Below are 14,684 nucleotides of genomic sequence, written 5' to 3' on the forward strand. Positions count from 1 at the left end.
TCCAGTTCCATATAAAACGGTTTTATATGATACTAAAAACTGCACTCAAGAAGCCAGCTTAAAGATCTGCTGAGTGATCTCCATCTCTGCAGTTAACTTGGCTCAGCTTTAGCATGAAACAAACAACTTATGGCTTATTGCTAGGCTAAAGGAACCTAAATCTCATTCTAGTGTAGATGGTCTAAAAATTAGGTCTGACTTTTAACTTAAGCCCAACTTGCAACTACTGCAAAGAGAAAGAGCAAAGAATTCTCTTTCAAGTATCAGGATGGTCTCATTTTTCAGTCTGCCAAGCAGACTACAAGTCTAAAAAATTACAGACTACCTCCAACAAACAGGAGTTTGGGATCTTGCATCAAAATCCAGATTCTCTCTTCCACACAAATCAAATCCTACAATAGCTTTCCACATGAAAAGCAAAACCACCATACCTTTCAACTAGAGACAGACTTAAAAAAAAATGTTTTCCTACCTGGTTCCAACACGCATATACAATTTAAACTTGATTCTCATAGCCCATCCCTTACACACTACCCAGTTTGAGATTGACAAAACAGTCGCTCCCCTCTCAGCTACAATCCATAAGCCTTAATATATATACCTGAACATTTTTTATGGTATGGTTCAGCATGTCAATGAAGTTGTGAATTTCATCATTTTTGTTCGCTAGAGTAGATACAATCCTTTGCAGAGTCTCCTAAAATTACAAAAACAAGTGAGAGAAGTTGTAAAAGAACCTTGTAATTTTTTTAACCATCACCATTTCAACATACATGGAAATTCATCATACACATTCCAGTTGTGGTGAATTCAACTCTTATTCTGATGGGATCAGGAAATACATTTTGTTAGAAAAGAAAAGAGTATCAAATGTCTAAGAAGCATTCCACCAAACTAAAGATCTCCAGTTGTTAGTTTAAGAGAAATCAAGAATGTGTTTTACGATACACCACTGTTTCACATGTTTTGCTACCCATGTTAATACCACTTCCGAGCCATCTAAACCAGACTACCTACTGGCACCACACTGCCATATGAAAATTCTCCAGATGAGAAAGTTAGTGCTTGTGCAATCAAATAAGAGAACAAGAAAAAAAAAAAAAAAAAAGCTGGTAAAAGTTAACCCAGAAGAAAAAATAGCATTTTCTATTGTCAGAAGAAGCTAGTATTAAATAACTAAGCTAACAGTTTACACAGAATAGATCCATAACAGTGATTTGTAAACTTATTCTACAAGAGGTAAAATATTTTGGCAAATAATTTATATGTTCCAATTAAAAGTTACCTCAAAGTGGAAAGCTTACTGAAAGCTGAGAAAGAGAATCAAGGTGATTTCTGCGGTGTACTACTCCAGCTACTAAAAAGCAGTAGATTCAGCTTACAAAACATATACTAAGCGGGCAAAACTGTTAAGCACATCAAAATGCATTTTTAAATTAAATAAGACCACCAAGTCTAAATTTGTTCAGTAGTCAGTCACACATTCTAAGAATTTGACAAAAACACATCAACGTACATGAGTAAAAAAAAGGAAAAACTGAGAAGGTAACTCAGGCTGGTTGATAATAAGTTCTAGAAATAAATCTGACTCTAAAATGCTAGATTTGGCTCAAAGTTTCAAGTTGCTCTGCTTAACATTGTTACTTGACAACATTTAGGAAATCGAGTCATGGGGAACTAATAAGCACACCTTAAAAACAGCCAGACCACCAAAAAGATGTTGCAGAGGTCCCGCCCAATTTCTTAATAACTATTTACTACTTAGATCACATTTGTTTGCTAAAAGCAAGAAAAATATTTTATCCTTTCACAACATCCACAGCAAACCTTGACACTACATCCCATATAAGGAATCTCTCCACTAGTCTTAAGCCATGCTTGTACCTGTTTCTTCTGACTCCTTCCTCGGCAGTTTTCAATGAACCTGCAATGATGAATTTATTGGTACTCTGGCCCACTGCCTGTTTATATAGCATCACGCTCACAGAGTTAAACGACTAGCAACGGAAAGTGAAATTTTACTGCTTTTACCACAGGCATTGTGATGGTGTTCCGTAAAGATGTAATGGACCAGCTAGCAATGACTGAAATTAGGACTCTGAGGAAGAGAAACAAAACCAGATTGGCTTCTTTCAGAAACAAAGAGTCTTGATCACTTCATGACAGAATCTTTGCATTCTCTGGTTAAAACTGAACGTGTTTAATGACAATTTTGTACACATCAGAATGGCAGATGAAACACCTTTGTCCGACCAGCTGCTTCTGCATTCAATACCGACCAGAGGCAATTGTTTTCGCATGTCAGACAGCCCACAGTTAAGCCTTAGATCCTATAAACATAACTGTCAATTTGGATGAATAAGAAAACTCTCAATCCTCTTTCAGCTAGGATTTTAGGGCTTACTTGGTTGCACCACATGGAAAAAAAATTAGTCTTCTTGTACATAGTACTGAACAATGTTTTTGGTTTTTATAAGCTACATGCCATTAAAGGAAAAGATCTACATGTGAGAAATGCTTAGAAAGCCTTTACACAACCAAATATATGGCAGCAACTGGAAGATAGCTGTCAAATAAGGTTTTCCACTACATCTAAAGTTAAAGTCAACAGACCAAACAGAGATCACTACAGCTTTTTTTAAGCAAGCCACCAATTTCACCAAACAGAAATTCCACCAGGTTTGGTAAAACTCAAACAAGTTTAGACAGTTTCTACAAATGCAGATGCAAGAGGCCTAAAAACATCCACCAGCAGTAGAGAGAATTTTTCTTAGACACCTATGCACAAGCCACCAGAACAGAAAGTCAGCTTTTAGGAATCACTAACATACAATATTATCTAATATAATTTTCTAATCACTAATAGGTAATAAATAGATTTTCTTCCAAACATACCAAGACACATGCCAAATTCAAAACACTGCACTGTTGCCATTTCTTCCTTTAATGGGAATTTCTGAAAAGTTGCTACATGTAGCAAAAAGGGTGCTAGAAAAATTACCAACATAAGCAGCACTTGAGGCTTACATTCTAAGTTACTTCATAAAAGAATTATAACAGCACCAAACTCAACAAGCTTCTTAGTATTTCTACACTGAAGGAAATTTAAATCTACTGCCCACTGATGGATGTAGTATTTCGTAGAATCCCATTACAAGTAATTTTCTTTTAGTTTTCTCTCTGGCCAGCATATGTTTCATGAGGTCAGTTCCAAATTCATTTCCAAAACATGATGGCATGTTTTTGTACAGAATTAATTTTTGCTGCTATCAGTGAGTATCCTGGTTTCAGCTGGGATAGAGTTAATTTTCTTCCTAGTAACTGGTATAGTGCTATGTTTTTGAGTTAGGTAGGAGAATAATGTTGGTAACACACTGATGTTTTCAGTTGTTGCTAAGTAGTGTTTAGACTAAGTCAAGGATTTTTTAGCTTCTCATGCCCAGCCAGCAAGAAGGCTGGAGGGGCACAAGAAGTTGGGAGGGAACTCAGCCAGGGCAGCTGACCCCAACTGGCCAAAGGGGTATTCCATACCATGGGACATTACATCCAGTATATAAACTGGGGGGAGTAGGGGTGGGGGGATCGCCACATGGGGACTAACTGAGCATCGATCAGCAGGTGGTGAGCAATTGCACTGTGCATCACTTGTATATTCCAATCCTTTTATTATTACTGTTGTCATTTTATTAGTGTTACCATTACCATTATTAGTTTCTTCTTTTCTGTTCTATTAAACTCTTACCTCAACCCACAAGTTTTACTTCTTTTCCCAATTTTCTCCCCCATCCCACTGGGGCGGGGGGGGGCAGTGAGTGAGCAGCTGTGTGGTGCTTAGTTGCTGGCTGGGGTTAAACCACGACAGCAAGCTTCCTACTGCTCTTCACTTTTATGTCCTATTCTTATTCTCTGATCTAACACACCCTTTGCAGAAAAAAAAAAAAAGCATGGCATTCGTAAAGCAACAGTGTGGATGCACACAGGATAAAGAACATAAAAGGATATGAAAAAGGACAGGAAGCCCTTGAATATGTGGTGGCTTATAGTCTTGCCAGCAGCATGAAAGTAGACAATATACCCTTCTTTGAAGGGCTAGTAACTAACATCACATACCACCTGTTGAAGCAGATGGGCATCTCATAAAAGTTAAAGAGTAAACTTTGATAAATTAAACAATTACATCAGTTCTGTTTAAGAAGCAAGTTATCAACTTGCTCAAGATCATACCGAAGTCTTATGACATGACTGGATGCAGAACAGAGTTTCTGAAGCAGCCTCGGGCCTAGGACAAAATCCTGTATCATACTAACCTTCACGTGCAGATCGAATTTCAAACAAGAGGCCATACTTACTTAGCCTCCATTAATTTAGTCTTCTGTACTTGTCCATACATTGAATTTGGCAGAGTTTGAAGGAGTCCTTAAGGCAATACAGGTGACAATACCAAATTAACAGACAAAATATTGTAAAATGCAAGATCAACTGCAATTTTACTACTGTATTCAGAACCTCTGAGCAGCAATGAAATTCAAATGTGATCAATGACGCCACTCAGGAACATCCATCAAGAGCACTCACAAAAGCCGCAGACCCTTCTCCAAGAGACTAACCTCACATAAAGCAGGCAGGGGCAGACATACTCAAATTCACATAGTATCTACCAGAAACATACTTTTTTGGCATTTCACATCTCAACTTCCAAAGCATAGATGACTACAAAGTGGCATTGCACAAGCACTTAACTAAAATAGCAAGCATCTGCGATCTGTAAAGTTCAAGCCATTAGTACTGCCAGTTATCCAGACCCTACTCACAAACCAGTTTCCAAGCTAAGGAAAGCAAAGTCTTCAGAGAGACAGTAACAGAAGCCCTTTTGGACTGCTAGACTGAATGCCTAAAGGCTGAGTCAGAACTTTTTGCAGAGAGTATCATTTTTAGAAAGCCCAGCCTTTGGCCAGGCACATCTCTGTTCCTCAGTGATTTCCCTCAGGGGGCAGATGGCAAGTAACGGAAGGAGGGAATTATAGGGCAGCAGCCACAGGGAAAAAAAGAAAAAACAAACACTACAAAACGCTTTTACTAATTAGTTCCCTTCAACACAGGATTACATCAATGGGAAACAGAAGGGCCTATGTACGCACCCTAATTACTTATGACAGGAATACACAGTGTGAAAGAGCTCTCCACCAGAGCCGTACTTGGTTAAGAAGCGGCAACTGCAGCGGTCACGCCAGCGCCCGAAGCAAGCGGGCACGCAGAAGCCCCTCTCGCTGGGCTCTCCGCTCCCGTACCTCTCCGCAGGCGGAGGCTTCCCGCAACTCTCACAGCGATCCTGGGGGTCAAGCGCCCTTCCCGCCTCGCCGCCCTCCCACAACGCAGCGGGTAACGTTCAACTTCCTCAGCCACCGCCCCTCTCCTCAGGCAGCCGGGCCCAACGCCGCGGCAACGCCGGCACCCCGGGGAAACGCCCCCCTCCTCGGCGCCTGCCAGCGGCAGCCGCCCCGCCGCCCGCCGCAGCCTCCCCGCCAAAGCCCGGCGGCACGGCCAACTGAGGGAGGGCACGGCCAGCTGAGGGAGGGCACGGCCGCCTTCCCGCCCGACCGGCCCGGCCCGGCCCGGCCCGGCCCGCGGGGAAGCAGGCTCCCGCCGCCAGCACTCACTCTCTGCTCGTCCATGATGAGGGAGGGAGCGAAGCCAGGACCAGCGGCAGCGCCCGGCCGCGGGGCACAACCGTTAACGGCCTCCGCCGCCCTGCGACTAGACCGACCGCCACCGCCCCCCCCGCCCCGCCCCGCCCCGCTCCCGCCCCCGCCCCCGAGCGCATGCGCGCCGGGACGCTGCCGCGCCTCCTGCGCATGCGCGCTGCGCTCAGCTCCCTCTTCCCCCGTCCCCCCTCTGCGCACGCCGGCGGCATGTGCGCCTCACCTCCCCTCCCGGGGAGGGGCCTCTGAGCATGCGCAGTCAGAGCCCACAGCGGAAGGGAAACTGGTCGCCCGTGGGCTGCGCTGGATGCCGCCGGTTCGAGTCCCGGCACCAGCCGGGGAGGGGAGGGGGGCGGGAGCGGGGCGGCGGGGGCCGGGCCAGGCCGAGCTGGCGGGTGTCTGTGTCTTGCCTTCATCCGTGGGCCGGGAGGCGGGGGCTGGAGCGCACACGCCGCCTGTGTCAGGCGTGCCAGCACGCCGCGGGGGGGCAGGAGAGAGCAAGGTCTCTCCACCCCGAGGCCGGTGCCGAGCTCCGGGGGGGGGGGGGGGGGGGGGGGAGGCACCCCGAAACCCCCGGTGATCTCCGGGGGAGCTGCGGGCCCTGGCCCGGCGCAGCCCCGGCGCTCGCCTGCCGCTGCCCGTTGCATGGAAGCCGGCGCCCTGAGCTGGGCGTGAGGTACTGTTGCAACGCTGCAACAATTGCAATGATGCATGTTACATCACCGCGCTGTGTTTCAGATCCGTATTAGGTTAGAGATCCTGTAAGGCTGCTTTGCTTCATCTCGGAGCTCACTAATCCAATTTTAAAAATGGAAAAAAAAAACCTGTCTCACCGCAGTGTTGGAAAGAAAGGGTAGTTTCATAACGATGATGTTCTACAGCCGTACAGCCATAAAACAGCCACTGGGCTGAAGTGTAGCTTCATGGTGTTACAGCAGCTTTGAGCGCTGTGCCAATAGTAACAAGCAACGCTTGTCAGACTGGAAGCAGAGCGACAGGAGCCCACTTCCAGCATGGAGAATTTATCGCAGTGGGGAGATTTTGCCACCTACCATTGAGGGTATCTCTTTAAAGGCTTTTATGCCTCCATGAGCCCTGTCTTGCCAAGGTTTTAACTACTCCATCGGCAGCACTGTACAAACGCAGGGCAAGAGGCAATGCAGAAGCAGCGAGGTGGTGTGACCTGCCAAGAGGCGTAGCTCCAGTCCTCCCAGCTCCATCCAGAGGTCTTGTGGGGCTACGTTACCTGGTACGGGATGGGCCTTGGCTGCAGTTGAAACGTTTATCATGCCTTCCAGGTACCTGATATCTTATTTGTTCCAATTAACATCCACAGCCTGTAGTAGTAGTTTCCATTCGAAACCTTTGTTTGAAAGCAGAGGAAGAAAAAACATGTCTGGCATGCCACACCTCAGGCTGACAACAGGCAAGGAGCCTTATAGCTGCAGGAAAAACACTCACTGCTGGGACCAGGACATGCCCACTGGCTACCCACAGCAGAAGGTCTGGCTCTGCCTTGCACGCCTGCTGATTTTGCTGGTCCTGAATAGAAAACTCCCAACAGCCTTTGGATTGAGGAGACCCCATAAATCTCTTGGAACAGTTTCACACTGCTTGGAGCATAGTGCATGGCTACCGCTACAGAAGTCAGCAGCCTGTAGCTGCTGGGGGACATGGCTGGTGGTGGTGAACGGGAAAGCTGCAAGTCCAAATGATAACTGTGCCTGCTCCATTGCAACCCCTCTGGCCATCCTCCCTTCGTGCACAACCTTCCTGTTTCATACCAGACTGGCAGCGAGGGGTTTGAAAGTTGGGGACTGGTTTCATCTTCTTAAGCAGTGACATTCTTTTAGAACAGGACTTACCTATCATATCTTCCCAAAGGTAAAAACATATTAAAGCTTTTCAAGAAGACAGCTATGCCTCTTAAAGTGAACTTAGTGCCTACATTTCTAAAGACAACTTCTTATGGAGACTGCAGACTTGCCATGACCGTAACTCCATGAATCAAAGATAAGAGACCTCAGTGCTGTTTTCCCCAAACAGTTTAGCAATGAAATACTAAAATTCAAAAGGATTTTTAATGTCTTGGCCTGGGAGAGGAGTTGGCAGCTGGGTCAGAAGTAGTGCCTGTGGTCAGACACCAAGGGTGCCAGTAACACCAGTCTCAGGAAGGGGCACATTTGGCTCTGAAACCTTTTGCGGTGTGTTGGGGTGGGTGGTTAAATTGATTTCTGAAGTTGTGGGCCCACTTCTTAATTCCAGGTCTAGATTATGTGGGAAGATCCAACCACACATCTTCCTATATGCTGTCTCATTTCAAAACTGCCAATGCAAGGGAACGGTCACCATTGGGAAATAATGCCACAGTTTTATAGGTTCTTTCAGCACTCTTGTGAACATAAATTGAGCACCAAAATATCTGCTAAGAAGATTTTCTCTAGAGTTGTTAATTTTCTTTTTTTCCATGGTGGGAGATTTTTAAAAGAGGAAGGACTGGTAAGAATAAATATTTCAGATTATTAGAATTGGCCCTAAAGGAACCTGTAATGACATATGACTGCTTTCGACACTGGGAAATCGGGGAACATGGCAGGAACATGTGCGGATCCTTGGCAGCCCTTGGGAACCTGGGTCCTGGACAGAAACCCTGTTAGGTAGGCTGCCTGACAAGCAGATGGTCGTTAAGCTAATGTATGAGTAAAAATGCTGCTGGCAGAATGCTAGAGGGCATAAAGAATATCTTCCAAGTTAAGGTTCTTAGGTTATTTTAGGCCAAAAAGAGATGTTACAGGAAGAAGACTCAAAGGAAACAACGGGAAGAAGTCAGAGGAGGAAGCTTTAGCTCCCTAAAACAAGAATGGACCATCTTGAGTAATCACAGAATAATACAGGTAGAGGTTGGATTTAATCTGTCTCCACACAGGATGGTAAATTAGACACATCTATTTATCACATTTGTCTTTAAAACAGAGGTTAGAAATTTAAGGAAGGATTTTGCCTCAGAGCAACTTCCTTCTGGCACCAAACGTACTGCTTCCTTACAGTTTAACCCCTGAAGCATACAGCAAGATTTAGCGTTACCTGGTCACCTCCTAGAAGTGCTTGTTACCTTGAAGCTCTGGAGAATCATAGTATTCATATTCTTTTCTTCCAGCTCCAAGTATAAGATTATTTGTATAATATATCTTAATATATTATAAGATTGTTTGTATTTTTGTCAAGCAATAGTTGGACTGCAGTACTTACATTTGTTTGCAGTGCCAGATATATCTACGTATCATGTGAGGACGAGGCAGCAGGTTGTTGCATTTCTGTATGGAAGAAGGCTTGGAATTAGTTAAAACTGATACTAAAACTCTGAGAAACCAAGCTAGCAAAAATAACAATGTAGTAGGATGGCCATGGATGGCCTATAACACAGTATATTTGCTTTGTGCTGTCTTTGAGAAGGGCTGGACCCTGTGATGACTGCTACAGACATCGGAGTTACTTATGTGCAATTTGGTGTGGCTGTGGCATTAACTAACCCCTCTTTGTGCAGCTCAAAGTCACCATGACCCGTTATTTTGAAAAGGCCTTCTTTTTGTGTCTTAAAAAAACAAGGCAGCTTACTCGCACCGTCGACCTGGAGGCTGCTTGTGCTTCTGAGGGTATGTGTGTGGGCATGTACCAAAGCAAGGGTCAAGTCCCAGACAAACTGCTCCAACAGGCTGCTCATTGACACAGACTTTTCTTGCTGCATTAATATTTTTTTTTTTCTTTTTGAGCAGGTCAGAAATGACCAGCACAACCAGTCAGTCAGAGGAAGACCAGTAAAGCAGCAGAGAAGCCTGGATGCCTAGGTGTATGGGACCTGCTCTGCCCAAATGATCTAAGAACAATAGACTTCCTTGGCTTTCCTCCCAGCAAGCTACCTGAAAATAGCGAGGCTGTATAAGTGGGTTTTCATGGGCCATGCCCAGCCAGGGCTTCCTGGGAGTCACTGTGGATGGGCAAAGAGAGTGTGACAGTACTGCTCCTTCAGCGCTTGGTTATTGCTTCATTACCTTCATGAACACCAAAGCCTCAGAAGTCAGTCTGGTGATGGCTCATTATATTAAATTTAATTACTGCAGTGCTTCTGTCATGACTCAAGAAAATAAGATTTGTGCAATTTCCTTCTCCCCACTAACAACTTCTGAACTTTTTTTTTTTTTTTTAAACAAAGAAAATATTAGCTGCAGTTGAAGACCTGAACTGAGAAATTTTGATTAAAACGCCCCCTGGTATTCCCAAAATGGTAAAGGCGCGCCTCTCTCAGAGTGTTCTCCTTCGTATCAACAACAGAGGACAGTGGGCAGAGGAGAACAGGCTTTCGCACTGTCCGTTGAATCAGTTAGCCACTGCACTGAAGGAAACACAGTGAGGTTTTATTTATGCGCATGCAGAAAAGACTGTGCCTATCAAATCTGCTTTATTGTTTCAACAGGCTCTGCAACCATAGAACTAGAATGTACACAGAAACATTGCTTTGAGATAAAAACTGTGTGTTATATACATGTACTTAGTAGTGTAGGGCTTTGATTTTTGATTAATTTTCTTAGTAGTCTTCCAGTTAGAAAGGGGGGAGGGTAAAATGTGTTCTGAGACTTGAACAATTGATTTTCCTCCCCTGGAATGCACATTAAAATCTACTGCATTGCTGGTTTTATATGCACTAAGGCATTCATTTAAAAAAAAAAACAATGAAAAACAAACAAACAAAAAAGAACTGAGATTGAATTGTTCTTCACTTAGTGATACTTCCATGCCAGTGTAAATAAGGTGTCAAATCAAGTTCTGAAGCTTTTTAAATAATATTTTCCTCATTTAAAGCACTGGAAGTCAGTGGAGGATCTGTCTTTAGTGGCACTGAATTGCGAGGAGGGAGGAAAAGAGTTTGGTGTGATTGGTGTAAAAACCACCATCAGCACTTGGTACACAATAAATCAGGATAAGCAGGGTGAAATCTTTTTCACGCCCTCTCCAACTTGACATCATCACTGTTTCAGAAAAGCTTGGAGCCTGAATCCATTCAGGAGACACACTGCACCAGACAGCAAAGTGCCTGTGCTGGCTCCCTCTCCCTTGCTCAATGCAGCCTGGCGTTCAAGCCTTGGATATTTCTGAGGGAGAGGGAAAATAAGAAAAAAAAAGACATGTGGCATGGAGCATCTCCTTGATCAGCCACAGCATTTGGATTTGGAGGTTTTGCTTTTTGCCTCTGTAGAGACCAGACTTGTGTGAGCAGTTAGCTGGGAAGGCAATGGATGCACAACAGGCTCCCCAGCAGGCAGTCCTGTAGCTTGGGGAGGGGAATATTGCCGGCCTGACGCTGAACCACAGCCTCTTCCAGAAGAACTAAACATCCTGCCCCATGCAGATTAATTTTGTGTTTTCAGTGAAAGGGCCTGTACACGCTCCTGGCATTCCACATGTTCTTACAAAGGTTACTATCTGCATGTGCCCCAAAACCTGCTTTAAAAAATTTCTGAAGATGTGAGAGAAAATCATACCTAAGCTAATCAGTTAGATGCCTTGTGTTCTTCTCCAGAGTACCTTTTACTGTTAAATTCCACATTTATTTTCTCTCCTACTTCTTAGTCCCATACCCATAAGTTTCATACTCTCAATATTGCTACCCTGTGTGACCCTTCCATGTACACTACATACTATTGCACACCTGTATTTTAAGGCAGCTCCTCTGTCCGTCACTGTCAGAGCGTGTTTCCCTTGGGGCAGGCTCCTAAACCCCCTGGCTTCCAGCCCATGCCATGGTGCCAGAAGTATCACAGAGACACTCGCAGCTGTGCCCTGGGTTGTTGTCTTCTTCAGATCAGTAGGGCGATAATAAAAACTGTATGTAGCTGCAGAGGAAGCTGAACAGAGATGGCTTGTGCACATTTAGGGTACACTTAAGCCTACAGAAAATACCACTTCCAGTGTCACAAATTGTCACAGAGCTCATGGTAACTATGACTGAAAAAAAATAGCCATCCTCCATCCCAGGAAACTGGCCTTACATTAAAATGCATGAGCTGTGGGAGTAATAAAAGGGAGCATCCAAGCCTAGTAAAACCAGTTCTGTTAACGGCAGGCCATTGCCCTGTGCTGGTACCAGCTCTCTGGTAGCACATCAGTGCCTTGGCACAGCACCAAGCTTGTGCCATCTCTGGGACCCTGCCCCGCTGTGAACTTTGTTCTCCTACTGCTGACTCTTTCTGTTGTGTTCAAAAGGACCCCTCTCAGTTGAGTTTGGCCTTCAATTTCGCTTAACTACTGTCAATTTTTTCTACCTCCCCCTCCCCCAAGAGAGGGAGAAACTCTTCAGGGTACAGGATATATCTATATAGGTAGGATATACCCATATACACCACTCAAACAAAGCAGAGCCAAAGGAGTTCATGAGAGCTGCTGGAAAGAAATGAAAGACCCCTTACGCAAAAATGAAGTTAAGTATATTGCTCAGGAGTCAGCCATTCATGAAGATGAAGGCTGAGTTCTTCAAATCACATGATTTTGTCAGTTTCTGAAGTTGCTCCTCTCATGCCAAAGTGCCTATCGGAATAATCTTTGACCCATGTCAAAGAGCAGTGAATAAGTACATTTTCTTAGCCACCGCCTATGAAGGCTTGGCCCAGAGCCACACAGTCCAGAAGTCGCTTCACATTTTAAAACTAGATTTTGAGAAGCCCTGCAGCTAGCCAGGAGCAAAAAGAAGACAGGCAGACTGAGGAGATAAACCGGGGAGGAGCAGAAGCAGCAGCAGGAGAAAAAGCAGAGAAAGGGAACTTTTTCACATGGCATAAAAGCAAGCACACCTGGGAAAATGAGGTTTTCAAGGCTGGCTGCACTTTGCTGGTCTGCATGGTTGGCTGCACTCCTCTGGCCATTAAAAGGAATACTGCTTTTCCAACTTGCTACATGGACGTCCCCTTTCCTTTTAAGAGGTTCCCAAAGCAAATTGTGGGCAAAGGCTTTACTGCCAGGGGCACCGTTGCTGCCATGCCTGTCTTTAGACAGCAGGTAAGCACTGGTGGATGGTGGGGCACGCCATGGAGGATGCAAGGCTCCCTAAAGCTGCTTCATAGCGAGGATTAGCCACTGTCCTCTTAAAGGGCTCAAGGCCTCCTAATCCTGTTTTTGCTATGCAGACCAGTTTGCCCTGCTCCCCTAGGGCAGGCACACACTCTGCATCTACTGTTGTCTGCCACAGAGAGCTTGTTGAGCACAAAAGATGTGGTTATATGAAGCCCCTGCCTTCTGGTAGGAAAGTCGTCTGAGCTCCAGGCAGCAAACACCCAGCTGATGGCACTGTGTCTTTGTCAGTGTGCCTGGCCAGAGGAGAGCGGTGGGTTACCTGCCTGTGATCAGTGTCTAGCAGGAATGCTGTAGCTCCAAACATGGTGCATGACCAGTCGTTTTTATCCACTGGTTACTGCTGTTTTGCTGAACAAGGTGGTGGGGTCTGAAGGCTTTGCACAGGAGGAAGCTCTTGCACACAGAGACCGTAGCCTGGGCACAATGGAGCTGGAGGCTGTGGCGTGGATGGCAATCCTGGCTGTCCTCTTGAGAGCTGCAGATGGTCTGAAAGGCGGAGGAGCAGCTGGTGACAGCCCCACACCTTCCTCCCAAGGACAGCCAGCTCCAACTCCATCCCAACACCACCAGCACTTGTCAGCAAAGGAAGAGATGCACCCAGTCCTCACTCACAACCTGTGGCCAAGCAGACCTGTTTTCCTTCACCACAGTGCCTGCCTGCTCTCTGGGGCAGGATGAGCTGTGCTGCAACCAGTCGGAGACATCCTGAGCCCATCGTGGCCTGCTGGCTCCCTCCACAGGGTGGGATGGCTGCCCAGATCAGTGAAGTTCCACAGTGAAGCTCTACAACGTGCTCCCCTAAAAGGCTGCAGCTGTTGCCAGGGGCCTAAAATAGAAAGCAGGCTGTTGTGGTCCTCGAGAAAACATCTGTACATTGTGCATGTCTTTCTTCATAGAAACAGCTGCCTGCTGCTGATGCAGTTTGGATATGCCTGGCTTGAAAGGCCTGCCATTTGCTGGCCAGCTGCCCAAATAGGTAGCTCACTGATCACTGACAAGCATTTATAATTAATAGCGCCCCAGATCCTTCTGGGGGCGTGTCCTCTTCTGAAGTGGCTGCAGTTTTGCTCAGGCAAATCAAGTTTACCAAAGTTATTGGGGACATTTGAAGAACTTTGTAAAAGATTTGAAGAGCAAAGACAAGGCAGAGATATGGGTGATGTGGATTTGCAAGCACTTTTGCTGGCTTTGAAACAACCTGCATTACCCCAGGGCTTGTGCCGTATCCCCACAACACCCCCAAGCTTGGGTATTGGCAGCACCCATTGCTGTGCTCCCTGGCCCCACTTGTGCCCCCAGGGTCCCTCAGTCCCTGCTGTTGCAGACACCTGTCTGGCCCTGCGCCCCACAGCCCTCACCCACCAGGGGATGCTGAGGGTCCGTGCAGAAGAGGACACCATGAAACTGCTGCAGGGACACACCTGCCATTAGACGAGCTTGCGTGTATGTCAGTCTGTATGCCCAGGATAATGGGGGTCTGACACCTGCCAGCTTTGGTCTCTCGGGGGACAGGTGGGTAACAAAACGTGGCACTATGCTCTGCTAATGTCACTAACTGAAGGAAATTTTAATTAAAAAAAGCCAGGTACTGAAAACACTAGTCACTTTAGGGTGCCCTCGGGTTTCAGTTGAAAAGTGCAGTGAAATCCTGCAGACATAAATGCAACTCCCCATGTTACCTGAACTGGAGCCAGAGTGGAGTGCGTAACTTCTTGTCTTCTTAAAGGGAGCACTTCAAATAAAATATGGTATTTAATTTATAACTGGACCCAAGGCAAAACACACTCTAAAACAAAGCTTTAGGGTTGTTTACATCTGAGTCTAGGCTCTGTGTCTGAATGAAATGTAAACAGATTGCTGCTT

The 14,684-nt window shown here is 45.7% G+C and overlaps 1 protein-coding gene across 3 annotated transcripts in view; it reads right to left on the reverse strand.

Moving 5' to 3' along the window:
* Positions 1–5,826, reverse strand: part of FSD1L (fibronectin type III and SPRY domain containing 1 like) — a 37,177-nt gene extending 31,351 nt beyond the window's left edge. For 2 of the 3 annotated variants that reach the window (XM_075020897.1, XM_075020896.1), the window contains exons 1-2: positions 5,658–5,825; positions 602–697 (exon numbers count right to left, since the gene is read on the reverse strand). In XM_075020897.1, the coding sequence (XP_074876998.1) occupies positions 602–697; positions 5,658–5,672 (111 nt within the window). In that variant the 5' untranslated portion in view covers positions 5,673–5,825. Of the gene's footprint in view, positions 1–601; positions 698–5,657 lie in introns of all 3 variants that reach the window. The other variant, XM_075020894.1, reaches the window with a different exon arrangement.
* Positions 5,827–14,684: the final 8,858 nt, after the last annotated feature.

The sequence above is a fragment of the Buteo buteo genome, chromosome Z (genome assembly GCF_964188355.1).
Source record: "Buteo buteo chromosome Z, bButBut1.hap1.1, whole genome shotgun sequence".
Taxonomy (NCBI): domain Eukaryota; kingdom Metazoa; phylum Chordata; class Aves; order Accipitriformes; family Accipitridae; genus Buteo; species Buteo buteo.